General features: G+C 43.4%; 5 protein-coding genes across 5 annotated transcripts; 2 read left to right on the top strand and 3 right to left on the bottom strand.

Moving 5' to 3' along the window:
- Window positions 1-802: 802 nt before the first annotated feature.
- Bfra_007238 (putative rna binding domain-containing protein) lies at window positions 803-2,323 on the bottom strand (the record flags this gene model as incomplete). The annotated part of the gene is made up of 8 exons (XM_037337612.1): window positions 803-1,305; window positions 1,353-1,500; window positions 1,554-1,614; window positions 1,665-1,719; window positions 1,780-1,811; window positions 1,861-1,895; window positions 2,127-2,207; window positions 2,285-2,323. The coding sequence occupies 8 exons, from the start codon at window positions 2,321-2,323 to the stop codon at window positions 803-805; spliced, it is 954 nt and encodes a 317-aa protein (XP_037186992.1).
- A 330-nt stretch (window positions 2,324-2,653) lies between these two features.
- On the top strand, window positions 2,654-4,025 carry Bfra_007237 (putative 6-phosphogluconate dehydrogenase protein; the record flags this gene model as incomplete). The annotated part of the gene is made up of 2 exons (XM_037337611.1): window positions 2,654-2,766; window positions 3,107-4,025. 2 exons carry the CDS (start codon window positions 2,654-2,656, stop codon window positions 4,023-4,025), a joined length of 1,032 nt encoding a protein of 343 aa, XP_037186991.1.
- A 1,101-nt stretch (window positions 4,026-5,126) lies between these two features.
- On the bottom strand, window positions 5,127-10,101 carry Bfra_007236 (uncharacterized protein; the record flags this gene model as incomplete). The annotated part of the gene is made up of 2 exons (XM_037337610.1): window positions 5,127-9,937; window positions 10,023-10,101. 2 exons carry the CDS (start codon window positions 10,099-10,101, stop codon window positions 5,127-5,129), a joined length of 4,890 nt encoding a protein of 1,629 aa, XP_037186990.1.
- Window positions 10,102-13,044: 2,943 nt separating this feature from the next.
- Bfra_007235 (putative peptidase a1 protein) lies at window positions 13,045-15,706 on the top strand (the record flags this gene model as incomplete). Its single annotated transcript, XM_037337609.1, has 4 exons — window positions 13,045-13,175; window positions 13,238-13,429; window positions 13,484-13,797; window positions 13,848-15,706. The coding sequence occupies 4 exons, from the start codon at window positions 13,045-13,047 to the stop codon at window positions 15,704-15,706; spliced, it is 2,496 nt and encodes an 831-aa protein (XP_037186989.1).
- Window positions 15,707-17,497: 1,791 nt separating this feature from the next.
- Window positions 17,498-18,091, bottom strand: Bfra_007234 (uncharacterized protein; the record flags this gene model as incomplete). The annotated part of the gene is made up of 1 exon (XM_037337608.1): window positions 17,498-18,091. One exon carries the CDS (start codon window positions 18,089-18,091, stop codon window positions 17,498-17,500), a length of 594 nt encoding a protein of 197 aa, XP_037186988.1.
- Window positions 18,092-20,114: the final 2,023 nt, after the last annotated feature.

Genomic DNA, 20,114 nt, shown 5'->3' with positions numbered 1-20,114 from the left:
ACCTTCTATCCTCGAACTTTTTTCTCTATTCCCGTCTCGCTCTCCATCTCCATTTTCTTCTCATTCACTCTGATTACCTATCCCTATACCTATACCATCCACCCCCAAACCTCCCTATACCATCTACCATCTACCATCTACCATCAAGCATTCACATCCAATACAAGTACATCCAGAATCAAATGATTATACCGCTTCTAGTATCTGTCACATTAGGGATGATGATTGTCAATAGGCGAGCGAGCCCATGACGTGCGAATGTAGCGAACAAGAAAAATATAATCCTACAAATTGTGATCGAGGAATGGACTTATACGAGGAAAGTGAATGAAAGGGTAATTGAGTTCGCAATTACCGATGCGTACTACGAAGAGTGAGCATGTAGTGAATTTGATTGATTATAATGTGGTATGGAGACATATGCGATCGGCGAATTGGAGAAATACTCAATGAGTGAATCATGAATGGGAAGAATGGGCAAAGATGATTTGAGTGTTGTAGGTATGATTGTGAGAGTACTCGCCTCAATAAGGAGGCGAAATATTCTAAACGAAGGCGGAAAGTCGTGTAGTGCCGAGAATACTTGGAAAAAGAAATGAGCAATTAAGAAACCATTTTCACTTAAGTTAAAGGTGCGAAGAAAATGAGAGATACATTCGATCATGTGTAGTACTAAATATGTGTGCGCTGATTGCTTTCATACTGTAAAGCAATTCCAATATGCTTGCTGAACAATCTATTCCATGAGCGATTCATAGCTAGAATTGAATTCCCTCCCTGCTCTTATGTTCACAACAAAAATCTACTCAACCATTTCAATATCATCCCCAGTTTGATTATGCTCTGTAGCTACAGCTGGAGCTTCATTTGCAGTGTCATTGACATTCTCTTCCTGTTTGGATCCATTTCCAAAATAATCGTCCATTTCAGCATCGAGTTCTTCTTGTGTTTTCTTTGGTCTGCTCTCCCTTGCAGGCCTTTCTCCTCCACGGCCGGCATTTCGATCTCCTCTTTCTCTCCTTGCACCAGGTCTCCGACCATCTCGTCCTCGGCGTGGCAAGGGACTGCGCGAGCGTCTCCTCCTGTCTGGTCGGTCTCCTCGGTCGCCCGGAACATATCGATCGACATTCTCAGGTGGTGGTTTACTGACATCAGAATGCCTGATTGGAGGAGATAGAGAACGAGAGCGAGGGAGAGTCATGCGATCGGCCAGGGAACGACCTGATCTCGATGGTTCGTATTGATTTCTACCTCCACGGCCTCTGGATGGACCGTCTGGAACGGACCTCAAACGAATTGGTTGACCTAGAAAGTGTTAAAATGGTTATATTTAGGATAAATATAGCTTTTACCATTGGCATTTGCCCCGTCAAACTCCTCAATGGCTCTCTGCGCATCTCTTGGATCCTCATAAGTTACATGAGCGACTCCATTCGAACGTCCAGCTCGGTCATAGTCGAGCTTCAAGAACGAAACACGACCAATGCGCTCGAAAAGACCCTAATACCATTCTTAGCAATGAAAACCTTAACGTCCCTTCTCGTATCTCATACCTCCAATTCTTCTTCTGTCAAATCGTAGTGTACATTCTCGACCCTAACCTTTCCACTGTTTCTATTTGGTGTTAGCATGCAGCGCTGATTGAAAGAGATTATATTGCATACACTGGTCTGTCTTCTTCGTAGTTGCGTCTTTCCGGGCGATTCGAAGAACGGGCGTCTGAAATATTTGTGAGCTAGGTGGTCGAGAAAGAACGGAAGATCTGGAAGTGATGCGTACTTCGATCATCGTATTTGTCATGAACCCATTCGCTAATACTGTCAGTTCATTCTCAATCCGTTCAAGAAGTTTGAGACTTACGAGTCTATGTTTCTAGAATCATCTCCTTGATATGGCTGCCAAAGGAGAGGAGGCGTGGGTTAGCTATATATTCTATTACGTACTATCATGAACCGTCGAGGCGTCATGCACTGATTGAAGCAGCGATGCGATCTGAGAACATTCGGGGAGGAATTAAGTATCTGATGATTGAGGAGGTGTATGCACCTGAAGCGGTGAAATGTTAGCGAATGGACTCGGGACTCGAGACTCGAGGATTGTCGAAGAGTTCAGGGAGAGATTCTTACCTTTCTTACACCGTCACGAGGGTAGTCATTGCGATTGTTTCTGCGGCCTTGTCGACCTCGATTTCCACCATTTCTCTGCTGCTTGAAGATATCAGTACTATGTCGTGTTGCAAGGCTGAGACAACATGTTCGAGGCGTCGGGTTTTGACAGGGCTTACCTGGCGATCACCACTAATTTCATCAAGGCTTTGATCCATTGTCAAGTTTTGGGGACGAATATAAACTGCAAAAGGGCGGTTTCTTTGATATATTGGCTTGTCTGAGGTAAATAACTCTCATGTACAACGTACAATACATTCAAGGATTCTCCAGTACGTCAACTTTTGTGAGTCGCGACGACTCGACAAATGGTCTGTGCACTTGGATCATGTGATCATTCACATGCATTGCATTGCAGCACTGCAACTAGCCGCTGTTCTTTCCTTCTCCGAAATCGCAAACTTGCAATTCACACAATCTACGTAGATAACAGATTTCACAGATCTCACAGACTTCGTCCCTGTTCTCCTTGAATCAAGCTCCTCAAAATGTCACCACTTGCTACTGTCGGTATTATCTCAATTGGAGAAATGGGTATGGGCGTTGCAAAGTTGCTCATTGCCCATAACTATCGTGTTGTGACGAATATCGAGGGTCGAAGGTTGGTTGTACTATCTTCTATGACTCATGTTATCTAGTAACTGTTCAAAGTGGTTATAGTACCCAAGGAAACTCATCATTCAAGTGGCTCTGATTTCGAGGGAATCGACTGATTCAGCTTGAGATATGAACATCTCAAGTGCAATCAACTATTATGCTTGGCATAGATTTGGGAGGAGGTTCATGACGAATGGACCGTTGTATCCTCCGTTTCAAAAGTAGTGAGATGAGGGGCCAATTTACCTCTTCAAACATCAAAGTTGATGATTGCATATACAAACTCAAGAAAATCTCCATTACTTTATCGTTATTCTACATTAAACTCACCTTGTCTCAACCAGCCAAGATACCCATGAACGCGCTCAAAAATCCAAAATCGAACTCCTACCTACAGATACATCCCTAATTTCACAGTCGGACTACATTCTCTCGATTGTCCCACCCCGTGATGCACTATCACTGGCAACTCGGATTACCACCGCCTTTAACTCACTCTCTCCACCAAAATCCTCTCCTCTCTATTATCTCGACCTAAACGCCATAGCTCCTGCTACTGCTCGCTCAGTCGCTTCTCATATTAGTACCACATCACCATCCATCAAATTCATCGATGGCGGAATTATTGGCGGTGCACCTAAACTTAAAAACGATACTAGTACTCCTAATACGACGGCATCTATTGATCCAGACCTAGAGCACGCTTGGAGCCGTCCTTCAATTCCCATTTCCGGACCTCATGAATTGTCTAAAGCTCCTGTATCCGGTGCACATCTAGCAGATCTCTTGAATACCAATTATCTAGGCGAAGAAATCGGCAAGGCATCAGGCCTTAAATGTTGTTTTGCTAGTACGACGAAAGGATTTACAGCCCTATGCATTCAAGCATTTACATCGGCTCAAAGATTGGGCGTCTTGGGAGAATTGGAGAAAGAGATGAGCGAAAGGGTACCTGGATTATGGAAATCGGTAAATGGCGGGATCACAGGTATGCCACCAAAAGCCTATAGATGGGTAAGAGAAATGGAGGAAATTGGAATATGTCACGGGGAAACGGGATTCTCAGGCAGAGAATCCACCGATGGAAAAGGAGAGGACGGAAAGGGTGTCTTTGGAGAGATTGCCGACGTTTACCGAACTGTCGCGGATGAAACTGTCCTCGGAGAGGAAAAGACCGAAAAGAGAAAAAGAGGAAAGACGGTAGAAGATGTGGCTCAATGTATGACCGAGGGGTTAGCAAGCAAGAGAGCAAAGAAGGAATAGATTCATTTACTCCTATTGCGAACTTTACTTTCTTTCGACTTGGGTTCGGTTTCATCTCGTCTCATCCCGTGGATTCTATTTGCAGAGTAAGATTTAGAGTGTGAAGGAATAAACGAGATAGAATATTGGAAGGGATAACGATCCTTCATAAAAATCCATCGATACAACGTTATATAATAAGTCCAGTACCTATACATAGCTGATCAGAGACAAATGTAATTACATTACTTGGGAATATTTTATTGATCAATCATCCGAGACGATACTTTAATTAGTCGTATACATAGATGATTTATGTAAAAGTTCCAGGTATGAATAATAATTCACTATCGGTTTCGTTAATTCTTCAAGAGTCAATAATTCACGTACATCTTCATTAACATCCTCTCTGCTCTGCCAATGACTTATCTCAGGGGGGTGGAATATCGAGTTGAGCGTCGGTATGTTAGTACATAGAACTATGTGCTTGTTTTTCATGCTGTTTTATATCTTTTACTGTGGGTATACGACGGCGAATTTATTGCTTTACTGTTTTGGGTAGAGTTGCATGTGTAATCTTACACATATGTGTTTTTGATGATGATGATCGTTACGAGTAGGAGAATCACTGGATAAGAGAGTTTGGAATTGTTGAATTGGTATAGTTTGTATCTTTGAGCATATGCATGATGAATCTGGTGTCATTATATCATTATATAATGTATTTACCCCTACATGACTATACTGCCATCTAATCCACAGCGTCCCCCTACAATTCAATCCAATCCACTCATCCCATCCATGACCCCCCAATTGCTCATTTCCATAAACAGACATCGATCGTAGATACAAAGACTTTGGATACCTAGGTATATAATGGTAATAATACAAAAACAAAAGAAAGCAAAGAAAGTAGAGGAAAAAAAAAGAAAAACCACACACACGTCCTCCAAACTATCCAGAACTTTTCGCTCGCTAGTATGATCTCATTATCCTGTTTTGTAGCTACAAACCCTCCTCTTCAATATAAAAATATAAAAATAAACACCTCTTTTCCTTTCCCCAAACCTCCAACCTGCATAGACTAGAATATCTCAAAAATCCACCCCTTCACAAGCCCACTCACATCAACAACCCCAAAAGCACAAAAGAGACCTGTAAGTACAGTAATCCCCACCCACCAAGACTCATCCTCACACCCGCACTCTTCTTCTTCGCCGTTTCTGTTGCACCTCCAGCACCCACAGTCATAGTCCCTACGACTACAATCCCCGTTCCTCCCGCCGCCAAACTCAATATATCACCACCCTCCGTCACCGTTCCTCCAGCCGTAAGCGTTTGTCCCCCAATGACTAAACTGTTCAATGGAACTACACTTTGCAAAGAAGCAGTACTTGTTACAAACCCACTGTTTGCATTGACCACCACCGCATTTCCAGTTGGTGATAAAGAAACCGTAGATCCATCGACCGTGATAACGGAACCTGGTTTCAGAGTCTGACTACCGATTACAACTCCAGAAGCGGAATTTTTGGTATAGGTCGAAGATCCGATTACTACGACATTTGAAGGGAGAGAAGTAGTACTACTAGGAGGGAGAGTGATAATAGTACTTCCCTGCGTAATCGCACCTCCGGGAGTCAAAGTGGCGCTTCCGATGACAAAACCAGATTTAGTGAAATCGGCTGTTACACTAGATGTTCCGACGACAACGACACCAGGAAGGGGCTCAGTGGTGGTTGACAAGACGGCCTTGGCTCCATTGGATGGAGTAGGTGTAGGCGTAGTGCTTGTGGTTACGCCATTTATGATGATTGCGGAGCCGGATGGAGCGATGGAGATACGTTCGCCACTTACAGTGGCTTCGGAACCGGGTTTTATGGTTTGTGAACCGACTACGAAGTTGGAACTTCCTTGGCTGAGAGTTAGGGAATTGAATACAACGGGAGCGATAGTGGTTTGGCCTGGTGAAGGCTTGATGGTTGTGGGAATTATAGTTGGGCTGGAAATTGCAGTGGTTACATCGGGATTTGTCTTTACGCCGGTGGGTGGTACTTGAATGCTGGAAATGATGGAAGCGGTGTCAGATGGTAAGGGTGATTTTCCTGTGCCGCCCGTTTGGATGCCAAGATTACTAGCTACGGGTTGGGTACCGATTATATCACTCGTTCCAGTGGTTGGGAGAGCTGTACTTTTGTCACTCGGTAGTCCAACTGGAATTCCGATAGCAGGAGTAGTAGTTCCAGTATTTTCAGCAGATGAAGGTGGAGATGCAAGACTTCCAGTTGCAGTGTTAATTGGATTGCTTATTGGAGCTGTATCTGATGGCTTTGTTCCAGGAACAGATACAGGGTTTGTAGACACAGGTGGAGTTGCCGTCGATCCAGGAACTGTAGATCCTAGTGGTGATGCGTTTGTAGTATTATCAGCTGGCTTAGTTCCAGGAGTAGATACTGGATTTGTTGTTACCGGTGGTGATACGTTACTCGTTGTCCCTGGCAGCGGTACATTACTCGTTGTTCCAGCTGGATTAGATACTGGCGGTGATGCAATTGATGGAGAGACTGTTGATCCTGTCGGTGTCACATTGGTCGCAGTATCAGTTGGTTTTGTTTCGGGTACAGATACGGGATTTGAAGTTGGTTGTGGAGTTGAGATCGCCTTGGCAGTTTCAGTCTGAGCTTTAGTAGTTGGCGATGTTGTTGGGGCAATATTTGAAACATCTCCTCCGCCATTACTAGTGTTTGAAGTCACAGGACTAGTCGTAGGTGAAATAGGTGAGTCAGGTAACTTTGTAGTTATTGGATTTGAAGTGGCCGCATCGGGTGATTTAGTAGTTCCTGCACTAGTAGCAGGAGATTCAGATGGCTTCGTTGTAGCTGGTACAACCGGTGCGCTACTTGCTAAGACCGAGGTAGGAGCATCGGGCAGTTTAGTGGTTGCTGGATTAGAAGTAGGAGCATCAGGTGATCTGCTCGTAGCTGGATTAGAAGTAGTAGAAACTGCAATGGATCCAGGAACCGTAGATCCTGGCGGTGGGATATTAGTTGTAGTATCAGCCGGCTTACTCCCTGGGACAGATACAGGATTTGTTGGATTACTGGTTGCAGAAATCGATAGAGACGTATCCGGAGACTTGCTAACTGGGTTGGTTGTTTGTACACTGGTTTGAGAAAATAAAGTAGGCGCATCTGGCGATTTGCTAACTGAATTGGAAGTAGCTGGGTTGGAAGTAGCTGGGTTGGAAGTAGCTGGATTGGAAGCAGCTGGATTGGAAGTAGCTGGATTGGAAGCAGCTGGATTGGAAGTAGCTGGATTGGAAGTAGCTGGGTTGGAAGTAGCTGGGTTGGAAGTAGCTGGATTACCATCAGATGTCTTACTAGTAGTTTCAGCCATTTTTGAAGTAGCAGAAACACTCGTCGAGACTATAATACTAGTAGGTGAAACAGAACCAGATGTTTTCGAAGTGGAAAAGAATGAATCAAGAGTGATGGTATGTGGGCATACTGGTAAGACTTGACCGACAACCGAGAGGGTTGCCGTACAACCTGAGATAACACTCGTATTCATTTCTGTTGATGAAGGCCGAGAAAAAGAAGTTGGAGTGGAAGTGGCTTTTGTGCTTGATTCCCTTTGTGTCGATGTAGATGTGTTTGAGGAGTGTGACTTTGATGATTCTGATGTAGTACTTTGACTCGAAGTCTGAACCTTACTTGTAGGTAATGTAGTAGGCTCTGTTACTTCTTTTGCCGTCTCCGTTTTAGAAATGACCTCTGAGCTTGAAAGCTTTGTTGTATGAGAAGTCGTCGATTGCTTCTCACTGGTAGTAGAAGAACTTTCACCTGTAGACTTACTGGGTAATGAAGAGGATATATGAGAGGCCCCTTCAGTTTTTGTAGTCTCGGTCTTTTCTGATCGATTGGAGGAGGTAGTGCTACTTGAATGGACCTCTGAGATCTTAATCGATGTAGATACTCCCTCTACTGAACTGCTATGCTTTGGAGTTTCACTGACTGATGATTTGATACTTGTTGTAGCAGTTTCAAGTACTCGTGTAGAAGTGCTTAATTTTTCAGAAGTACTTGCAAGCTTTGTACTTTGAGAAGGAGTTTCCGGTTTGCCCTTAGTAGAAGTCTCGGCAGTTTTGCTCGTGACCTTTGATTCCGATGTACTACTTTTTCCTTGCACACCCGAGCTATGAGATGTAGTATCTGATTGCTTGATTACAGAAGAAGTTTGCCCTTGCACACTCGAGCTGTGAGATGTGGTAGCGTCGGGAACTGGGCTGTGAGTACTCGACTGCTTTCCCGAAGATGACTCTTGAGTAGTTTGAGTAGTCTGAGTTTGAGTCTTTGACGTTACTACACTTGATTGAGCTACAGTAGTAGAAAAACTGGATTTTGATTCTTCAGTCGATTGATTTTGAGTTTGAGTCGGTACCCCAGACGCTTTCGAGGTTGAGAGGCCTAGAACTGATGAAGCCGATGAACCAGATTTGCTTAGTTCTGATTTGCTTTCTTGTGTTGTTTGAGCAGAAGACGTCTTTGAATTTGTAGAAGTTGAGAAAACCGATGAATTTGCCGAGAGGGATAGGTTTGACTCTGACTTGCTCTCACGTATTGTTTGAATAGACGACCCTGATGTTTTGGAGGTCAAGACAGCAGTCGTAGAAACTTGCGCAGATGTTAAACTGGATTCCGATTTGACTTCGCGTGTTGTTTGAACAGAGGAAGGCTTAGGTGTCTTGGACGTCAAAATGTTTGACGATACCTTTGAAGACTCCAAGCCAATCTCCGATTCCGACTCACGTGTCGATTGAATAGAAGTCTCAGATGCTCTTGAAAGAGAGGTAGATGTAGTTATTGAAGATTGGGTCAAGCTAGCTTCAGACTTGGACTCATGTGTTGACTGAACAGAAGATTCGGATGTTTTTGACGTCAATGTCCTTGGTGATCCACTTGAAGATACCAAATTGGCATCAGAACTAGATTTTGAATTTGGAACAGTAGAAGCTGAAACAGTTGGCTGGGGGACTATTGTTCCAGAAGATGTCGAGAAGACAGTCGTAGATGAAGCAGAATTGGAAGTCCTGGATGCGATAGACTCGCTCTTGGTGGTAGAAATGAGATTTGAGGATAAAGAATCGGTAGACTTGGATGTATTAGAGATAAATGAAGGCTCAGACTTTGATATATCAGTATGCGCTGACGAGGCAGATGAGCTGATTGTGTTTGAAGATGCAAGGAGTTTTGTCGATTCAGCTGACGGTACTGTCAGTGTGAAAGCTTGCGTTGTTGTCGTGCCACCAGATAAAGTCGTCGAAGAAAGCGGTTTCGAAGACAACTCAGATGTCTTTGATAATGAAGATTCACCAACTACACTTGAGTGCGAAGCAGTAGATGCGGTAGAGACACTTGAGGGCTGGGTTGGATTACTGAGTGTTTTTGATGTCACTAAACTTATTGGCTCAGTTGACTTTGAGGTGCTAGTACTAGAAGCGATAGCAGTATTTGAAAATTTATCGGAAGCTTCAACGGAAGTTTTCGAAGACTGGAGTGATAAAGAGGCTGAGTGGGAACCAGTAGGGCTCGACTTAAGATCTGTGTTGGAGATGGTAGTGTGTACCGATTCTTTCAATATGGATGACTCGGCTGAGGTTGCAACGGTAGCCTTTTCAGAAGTACTTGCCTCAACGACAGCTTTATTAGTATGTGGAAGTGACGTGGGTGTATGAACGATAGTGACAGTGGTAGGACAAGCTTCTCTTGCAGCTATTAAGGGCTGGCCACTTGTTGAAGTGACTGTTGCCGTACAAGAGATCTGCAATGTGCTAGATGAAATGAGTGTGGTGGTCGGAGACCCTTTTGATAATATGGTAGAAGAAGTTATATGCGACGATGAGGTTTCATTAGTATACCTTCGAACTACACCATCTAGGAGGAAAGAACGAATCAGCAGATGTAACACTTAACGCCACAAGATGAACCAATCCCACAAATCAATATTGACTAATCTTACCTTGGTCTAGTTTAGAAGAAGCGGTTACTGGATCTAGAAGAGACAGGGTGCCTAGAAGAAGAACTGGCAAAACTTTCATGGTGAAAACGGGACAATACGCCGGGCATCAACCCATTGATAAAGTCTTATGAGAACATAGAATTAAAAGAGACAAACGACGAGAGAGGGAGGAAAAGAAGAGAATTGTAAGAGGGGGAGGCTCCTATATTCTTCTTGAAAGAAATGAAACCCTGGGGCTGAGTACCCAGGTAGGATATTTCTCACCCACAAGCCTGCTTCACGAAACAATTTCATGATGAAATTTGGAAATATATTAAACAGTTGGGTTTGTAAGTTAAGTCACTTGGTAGTTGAGAAAGTAACAAGTTAGATCCCCATCCTAAAAATTACAAGGGTGGTTCTCCCCTTCGCGATGGAATGGAAGGCTGATCAACGAGATCATCATTGAATTATTTGCTGGTGCGCAAGAGTCGATGCTGTGCCTGACACTAATGGGCTTGCATCGTAAATAGAGTGACTTGCTCCATTCGGCAACTCAAATCCATCGTAAGCAACATGCGTGGGCCAAATATAGAGCCTCGATTTTTCGTAAACAAATGAGTGGAAGGAACGGTAGGTTGAAGGATCAAGAAAGATCAAGGAAGGTCACGAAAGCGGCTGTGCCAGTTTGTGATGGGATGAATAAGACTCGGTTGAAATAAAATACAGTAATCTTAGTGGATACTTCAAAGGTTCAATGTAATAGATGTGGCCCCTTGCAGAAAAAGGTACACTGCGTAAGGGAAGACAACAAAGCACCCGAGGCACCTACATATAACGATAGAAACCGTTTTCGACCAATCTGGAGTATTAGTGAGGTGTGGGTGCACCGTGAATGTGAATGTGAGTGTGAGTGTGAGTGTGTGCGATGCTGTATGTTGGCTGCGCATTCTTCTCTCTTTCTCTCTCGCTCTGCTTCTCAGGATATTTTTGGAAGCAGAGATATTCTGAGGTGACATCGCTCCATTTCACCAGAAACCTTGAAGTAAGACGGAATTTCTAGAGATCTGGTAGATACACTTGAATAGGTACCGTCGTGTGACAATGTAATTTATTAGATTAGCAGTACGGTGAGAGGATCAGTAATATAAGGCTTAGGTGGCAAATCTGGAAATGTATAACAAAGCCATCATTTCCAGAAGTCTAAACACTGCTGGAAGTGACGTGAGGAAGGTTCTTTTTTCCAGCACGATATCTGCTGTACTGGTGTACCTTCTCGTATCACAATGCCCAAACATATGTGAGAAAACTGGGAATCACCTGAGGTTACAATAAAAGATGGCTTATAGAACCAAAAAACAAATACGGCTGCCTGTATCGTGCGTGGATGAACGAGTATTCGTACAGGAGACTCGAATAAATTGGACAATGGCCTTTTTGGGGGCTCTTTACGATGGTAATGATGATGATGGTGGTGGTGGTGATGGTGGTGGGTAGTCTGTCTCGTAATGAAGTGTGCTGCCGCTTGTGATAAGTCTTTAGCCGCTAAATGTCTAGCTTATGATTACTTAAGTTTAGGCTTTCTTCATACCCGTCTAGTAATCTACTCAATCTACCCGAGCCTTCTATACCTTCTACGTATTTCTTGAGACTTCACAACACGATATGAATACCTTAATGATATATATATCTCTCTCTCTCTCATTCCAGAGCTCTCGTTCCGATCTATTATAATATCGTAAAGCTCGCAACCATGGTCACTAAGAAACCAGTCAAGTATTATAAGAGACAAATCGACCGGCTTCCACCGCGTTTCCGAATGCAACAACTCCTTTCCATTTCAAAGTAACAATCCACATGTTAACAAACCATTCCATCTTTTTCAAATTTCAATTACCACCAAAAAAACTAACCGTCTGACATTCTCACTCATCATCATCCCTATTCCACGTTTTCGTAAGGATTCAACCTCGATTAATCCGATCCTTTGGAAACAGGGGACCTTGGTTTTATGTGGAAATCAAATGACACGAAGATATCGTTACATCGTCGCGGATTTGAAGAATCAGCCCCTTGCTTTCTTTTGACAAAAAAGAAGCGGAAGGTCAGGGTGGGAAATACTACTTTGAATCGCAGTACAGAATCGCATTATTTTTGCAATTGAAAATTTGAGAGCTTCACTGAGGATTTTGAATCCAGATTTAATGGATCAAAATTCAATTAATTCGGTGGCCGTGTTATGAAAGAGAGCCTCGTTTACCCCAGGTTTATGTTTCAAATACTCAACTGGAATCATTTTGCTATAATTCTCGGGATTCCTAATAGACCTATAATAGAGTACAGTGTGAGGACCTCGGAATTACCTTGAAGCTCCCTTGTCAAAGCTACACAGAGCTACACAAAAGCTTCATAGAGATATTACTGGTACGGTATCTTTTGTTTTCGTCATCCATCTGCCAAGCGAGGATGGATTTCGGCCCCAAGGTTATACAGACTGGTGGACCTATTGTCTTATGAATCTCCCGCTTCTACATAATGGTGATTGAAGATTGGTTAGTCATATGCCACATATAGTTCATGACAAAGCCAAAGATGAATCCTTCTCATTAATTATGCTAACTACTCAATCTCGCCCCTCTTTGTGTGTAGCACCATTCTAAGCTCTAGGCAATTTTGATAGAAGCTGTTTTTTCCTCCTCCTATCCATCCGCAGATCCTGGCAGTTGAAATTATCTGACACACGAAATGGTAGTATGGTAGTATCATATAGGTGCCCGGTACGCACAGCACGTTTTTTGAATCCTCCAAGTTCTCGACCTTTCCTACGTACACTACTTTTCTTTTAGACTTTCCCGTCTTGATGCAGATCTTGTCGGAAATTTGTGTTCAAGTTACACCTCTTTCGTGCCGTTTGAACCCGTTTTCGTCTTTCTCTTTTCTCTTTCTTGTCTCTCCTTACCAGCAGCTATTGTATCATAGCCAGCATGTTCTGTCTTTTCAACAATTATTAATCTTATGAAACTCTCCTTAATGATATTTTCCAATGCCGATGTCTTCTTGGAGGTATCTGGTCTTCGCCCTATTGCTTATCCTCGGCCTTCTTGAGCAGACTTTGGCTTCAGCAACTTCATCAACCCTTGTCCCTCCTCTCACTGTCCTTCCAAGTGGTAATTGGTAAGTTTTTGTCGATCTTCAAACGTCTATCTAAGCACATCACTTGTTAACGATGTCATTAGGAATGGTATTGACGGGAATTGGTCAAGCTTCTGGCTTACAGTGGGAACACCTCCTCAACCTGTTCTGGTCTTCATATCAACAGCAAGTAACCAACCTTGGGTCGTATCACCAGATGGTTGTACTTCATCAGACCCAGGAACATGTTATAGCTCGAGAGGTTTGAATTTTAATTCAAACTCGTCTACCACATGGTACGTGGATTGCATAAGATACTTTGTATAATCATGGCATTAACAAGAGTTTAGGGTACCAAACACCATTAATCCCGGAGGTGAATTTGCTTTGGAAGTTGAGTCCAGTCTAGGTCTTACTGGCAATGGAGACTATGGCAACGATACCATCGTGTTGGGATCCCCCGGTAGTGGATTCCCCCCCCTAAGCTCACAAGTGCTCGCAACAATCGCCACTCATGACTTCTGGCTGGGTCTTTTTGGTCTTAATCCGGCACCTACAAATTTCTCGAGCAAAACTGAACCTGTCCCAAGTTATATGTCCAATCTCAAGTCTCAAGGCCATATCCCATCATTATCATATGGCTACACTGCAGGTGCTTACTATCGTAATGGCGGGGAGCCAATGGTGGAGGAGTCTTAGGCAATCTTACTTTAGGTGGTTATGAAGAATCTCTCTTCGTACCAAATAATCTTACTGTCGATTTTGCCACTTCTAGCGATGACTTAACGATTGCTGTCAATGCAATCACGATAAAATCACCGGGTGGGATATCTCAAGTCGTATCATCGCCATCCTCCTCTTTTCCAGCCTTTATCGACTCATCGGTCCCATACCTATATCTACCAACAAGTATATGCCAAAAGTTCGAAGAAGCTATTGGTATCATCTACGATTCAGAATCAGAACTGTATTTACTGACTGATGCTCAACACACTACACTTGTCAACAGAAATGCCTCTGTTGTATTTACTCTCACAAATTCGACGTCCAAAGCCATGGTAAACATTACACTCCCATACGCTGCTTTTGATTGGTGGGCAGAATATCCTCTTGTACAAAACAGTACTCGTTATTTCCCTCTCAAACGAGCAGCCGATAATTCTCAGATCACACTTGGACGAGCATTCCTCCAAGAGGCATACCTGATTGCCGACTACGAACGTTCCCAATTCTCCATCCATCAACGCAATTGGACTACATTCTATCCCCCCTCAAATCCAACTACAATATTTCCTCTCAATAACCCCGCACCATTACCTTCCTCTTCAAAATCAAAGATCTCGACTTCTATCGTAGCAGCTATTGTACTCGCAATTCTTGCTTCAATAGCTTTAACCCTCTGCCTAACAATTTTCATTCTTCGTCGCGCACATCAACGCAAACAAACTCCTGGACGGTCAAACACCGTTTCTACCTTCGCGTCAACTTCTCGAAGTCTATCGAAAAAAGAGTCATTTCGCTCTGCTCCTTCTTCTCCTTTACCTCTCCCCTTCATCTCCAGCAAAGACAAAGCAGACAAAAAATCCAAACACGTCTCTAATGCGCCTTCGGAGCTAAGTTTCTTCGACAAGGGCACTAATTCCGTCCTTTTAACACCATCCAATCGCTCATTGCTGTCTCTAAACATTGGTAAAGCCATTGGGAGCCCCAATCTCACACTCAACCCTCAATATAACAACTCCGGTGTTTCTATCTCCCAAAACCCCAGCCATAGCAATGCAGCGGATACTATCCTTAACAAAAACCTCAATTTGGTCCCCACCGAACCAAAACCCGCATTTCATCTCGCGAGTCTTTCTACACATCGTAAAGAGCGTAAGAAGAAGAGAAAGGAGAAAGCTCAAGAGATTTATGAATTAAGTGGTGGTAGTGATGCTTTATGCTGGGCCGAAATGGATGAGATGGATGAGGAACTAGAGGAGATGGACATGGATAGCCGTGCAAGTAGTCCTGCTTTAAGCGCACTCAGTTTTGCAAGCGATGCCGCTCTCATCACATCTAATCCCGAAAAATCAAAACCATGGATCGATAACGATCGCGAAATCCGTGGGAGTGGAAGTATCATGAATATGGGCATGAATAGAGATAGTGGCATGGAACGTATGAATCGAATGGACAAAGAAGCAGAAGCATATCGGGAACGAAGCGGTGGTCATAGTCATGCCGGGACGGGAAATGATACTGTGACGACGAACAATAGTCGTGGGCGGGAATCACACTTCACGAATACGACGATGGGGGTGGATACTCCGACCGATGGGGTTGGAACGGGGGGGACGTGGGAGTTTGAAAAATATCTGGATTCAAGCAAATTGCCTTGGGTACAGAGAGGAAGTGGTTTGGGCGTGGTGATTGAGCCTCCTTCGCCGGTGGCGCAGCCTGTTGCGGCGATACCGGCGTTGAGGGAAGGAGCTCAGGCCCCGGGTAAAAAAGTGGAAATTGTTAGGGATTCGATGAGGAGTCCGGGACAAAAGAGGGAGAGCGAAAAGGGAGTTATTTGGGGAAGATTCTAAGATCGTTTTACTCATCGACTTGTTTGATCTCCGTGTTGACATCACTCTGTGGTAACGTAACATATCTTGTAAGTTAGTATTCGGAAAAGGGAGAAAGAAAGAAGAAAAGAAAAGTCAGGATTTTTATGGATTACGAATGAAAGGGATTTTATATCTATGTATTTGCATATCATCGTCATTATCTTTCTACAGAAAACATGGGGACTAGGGATATAAACAGGATAGGGGGTTAGGAAAGGAATTTGGAAGATCGTTTCATGATTTGATACCTGGGTTTGAGAAAGAAAGAACATGGAAGAGAGGGAATCTTATTACTTTTCTTATAGATATGTTGTTTAGCAACTGAAAGGAATCATGTGAATCAATGGTATTCAACAGATTTTTCGTGCCAAATAAAATCCTATCTTTGTTGTCTGAATAGCTATGACACCTTTTCCACCAATGCCGTTTATGTATCAGACCATCGTTGACTCCATCATCTCCCCATAAAATTTCTCCCAGCATTTAATAGCCATAAACCCTCGATTCCTATAACACCACCCATCGATACGTATCTTCCCCACCCCCATCTCAAGCCCCCATCCCACAATCTAACCTTCATACCTCCCTCCGCCCAGTATAAGGCGGCGGCGCCCCAAGCATCTCCATCTCTCCATCCACCACATCTACTTCGTCAATTTCATTCCTTCCATCATCATCATTCATTCTCTGCCCTCCCTCCACCCCCTCTCCCTCAACCTCGCAATACCCTACTCTCCCAGCCCTAAAAGGTACTACACCTCTCAATCTTTTCCCCCGCCTTCCGATCCCGCCTCTTCGAAGAAGAATCCTGGTACTCGATTCTAACTCATTGATTCCCTGAGCTTGAGGAGATAATTGTCCGTGGGCTTTTTGTGTTTCGGTATATATTTGATATTTGCAGATGAGGAAGAAACTGATGATGAGGAGGAGGATGAGGAGGAAAATAGAGAGGAGGATGTAGCCCATGATTGGGATGGCGGGATCCATGGTTGGGGAGGGTGATGGTGGGGTGGAAGGGGAGTGTGTATGGGGGTGAGGAATTTGTTGATGGGAGAAAGAGGGTGGATCTTTCAAGCTGGGAGGCTGATGGCTTGGTGTGAGTAGGAGTGGAGGTGGAAGTGGAAGTGAAACTCTGAACGTAACAATCGTGGGAATTTTGCCGAAAGCGTTGTGATTTTTTGGATACAGGCTTGGTGGCGTGTGGTAATATGGTTTGAAGTCTGGGGAATGATTGTGAAGAGAATGTAGACATAAAAGATATAAGCCGAATGGAAAGTTCGTCTAGACACAAAATATTGATTCACTTACTCAAAGTCTCCAACAAACTTGGAGATTCAAACAGATATTGTGTATGACATGGCTCTAGCAAATAAATACATCAGGGTGGAGTGACTCAAGGATAGTTATTACAATCATAAACTATGATTCACATTTTAGACATTACTCATGAATGAATCATCAAAGTCGAGTAGTCATCACTTGCACGGATTTTGAAGTTTTGAGGAAAAAAGGCGTATACAGAATCTTGATTGTCGAATTTCCTAGTATCGAAAATCATGGTCCTACACAATTGAAGCCCACAAGACACCAATTCCTTGTCCGTAAACTTTCTCTTTCCCATCCGTCTCCATCCCAAAAATCAACGCAGCACACATCAAGGTCGCCCAGCGAAACATATAATGTCAGTCAAATTTATCCTATTCTGAAATCCAGCTCAGAAAATCTGTATATTAATCAAAGCCGTCGAGAAACTCAAGCCCGAGTAACTATTTAGTTATATGGAGGAGGAGGAAGGGCCGTAACTTGTGAATTCCTCTCTTTAGAGCGACCTTTGATTTCAGCGCATGGAGAAGGAAATACCGGAGCTGGATCAGAGAGAATGTATTTCATTGTTGTCACAGGATTACTGTGAAGTGCGAACTTTCTTTCATCGTTCATAGTGTCGATGAAGATATTTGAAGCCAAACTAGATACTGGAGATTGTTTTGTAGAAAATTTTGTTTGTGGAGTGTTAGTCGTAGGTAGTTGGTCTGTTGTTAAATCTTTGCGGTTGCCCAAAATCCCGCACCACATTCTTGAGGTCCAGCGCTTGATTGTGCGATATACATTCTCCAAAGAAACAGCAACAGAGTCTGAGACAAGCATCATACCCACAGCTGCTATGAAAAGAGGAAACGCAGCGATAGCAGTAATTGCGAAAAAGGTACAACCGACAATGAAACCCACAGCAAGCGGCGACAAACCTACAACCAATAAAACTTTGTCAAAAACACAACGAACTAGCTGACTCCGGGGCTGGTGATCAGCGGGACCGAAATAGCCCAGAATTTCCTCCCATATATCGAGCATATTATAAGACCGCATATCCGATGATTCGTAGAGTGTGGTTGCGATGGTGGGAAGAGCTTTGCAAGCTTGATGTAAGCCTTTCAGATCTCAACTTGCTTTCGGGAGTTATGACTCAAGTACAATGATGTTGGTAAGGGTGTAGATACTTGAGAACCATTACACTTTCAGGATGCGACTAAAATCTTGAAGGTGGAGAGATTGCAGTATTAGAAGTCAATCCAGTATAACGCTTGTACTTGTGTAGCCTGATGTCGTATATTCACTCCAACAGTCGGTGAAGTCGTATGGTATGGGTAACTCATTAGCGAGGAGCCGAAAAATTCTCCTTTTCTGATCTTCCATGAAACAATCCCCTTTTGCTCCATAATTCTGATTCTAACCCTTTCCTCCTTTCCCATAAAGTTACATCAAGATTTTGCCAAACAAGCGTTCGGTGGTACCGTGATCATGGCAAATTGCTCCAGTCGGCGTGCTCTAGCTTGCGCTTTTTCTTCTCTACTGATCTGAGCCTCTAGTTTCCTCTTCTTGAGACACCCGTATCCACAGCAGACGAAGATTAATATGAATACTAACACCGCTCCTGCTACGCAGAAAACAAGACCGGAAATAGAGTTATTACTATGATTTGGATATGTGATAGATGTAGCGCTGTCCATATCTAATATATTCTCGAGACGAGGTTGCTTAAGTGCGAGCAATATTTTTGGGGATCGCGGTGACTTTGAAAAATGGGAAGGTATGATTGCAAGTTTGGTGACTACAGCTACTATCTTTTGAAGAGCGTGTGAGATAATATACGATAACGAGTATTCTCTGTGCATTCGGAGAATACATAATCAAAATCGGGTAAGAAATAGGAGGTTGGAGAGGCAAAAAGGGGTAGGCAGGAATGAAAAACGCGCCTTTCAATTCTGTGATGGGCAGGAAGTTCACAAAAAACTTAACTTCTCAACAATTTTCACGGATCTTGGGCATTGCGAAATTAGTTGGATGCAAAAATGTGTAAAGTGGTTAGATTATGAGAAACTAAGATGGGATTATAAGATGCAGATTTTTGTCAGGTCAAGTCCTTCACCACCACATTCTTCCATTCCAGGAAACATTCCAACGCAATAGAACGGCGGAGAAAGACCACACACAAATAAGTGTCGTCATCGAAGTGTGCAATCTGTAAGTCAACTGTCTGAAATCTGTAAAGACTAGTCTGAACAGGCCGAACTTCATGATTCCGTTCCTCGTCGAAGAGATTACAGCAAAACACATGGTTAAGCAAATCGTCGTATCAAACCCTAGCAAGCATAACAGCTTCCAACACCAAGAACTAGGTACTTTATGACATACTTGCTCTCCAAATCGAGCCAAACTCTATGGCACGCCCCAATATGACGCGGTTTATCATGGCGATAATTCAATCATCTCCGTTCATCATCGCGTCTCTGGCATGCTTGGCAGCAAGACTTGATTCTACGTGCTGTCAGTCCGACTTGGTATAGACTAACGGTATTGAATTTCGTATTTGGACACGTCCGGGTTAATTCGTTGGGGGGCGTGAGATCCGACCTGGATTTTGAGGAGCTCATGGGTAGAAAGTTTGTTGTGTTTTTTGGTAGAAGTTTATTATTCGTGTAGTTTGTGGGGGCTTGTTCGTAGAATTTTGACGTAAATCGTTGATCTGACTATCGTAAAGTGAATTCTAGTGAAGAATCGAAAATGTGACAAGGAAAGAATGCGAGGTGAGGATGTTATGAAGGCGACGACACTTCAAAGCTGAATGATGTGATAGTGGCAAACGAAGTGAACTGAATTTTGAGACGGATTGGTTGAGCAGTATGGTATGGAAGAATACTGGATGGACTTTGGATCTTGAGAGTCGCAGTATTAGAAGTTGTTGAAGGAAGTATTGGTAAATTTTGAAAATTCTGAAAGGTCCAACAAGCTAAATAACCTTCAAGGAACGAGTGACTCCTATTCTTTCGACTAGGATTCGGCTACGAAGAACTGCTTCGAATGGCTCTTTAAAGTGACTAATACCACTCTT

This window comes from Botrytis fragariae, assembly GCF_013461495.1.
Source record: "Botrytis fragariae strain BVB16 chromosome Unknown tig00000795, whole genome shotgun sequence".
NCBI classification, from domain to species: Eukaryota; Fungi; Ascomycota; class Leotiomycetes; order Helotiales; family Sclerotiniaceae; genus Botrytis; species Botrytis fragariae.
The sequence above is the reverse complement of the archived record's forward strand: the minus strand, read 5'-3'. Positions and strand labels throughout refer to the sequence as shown.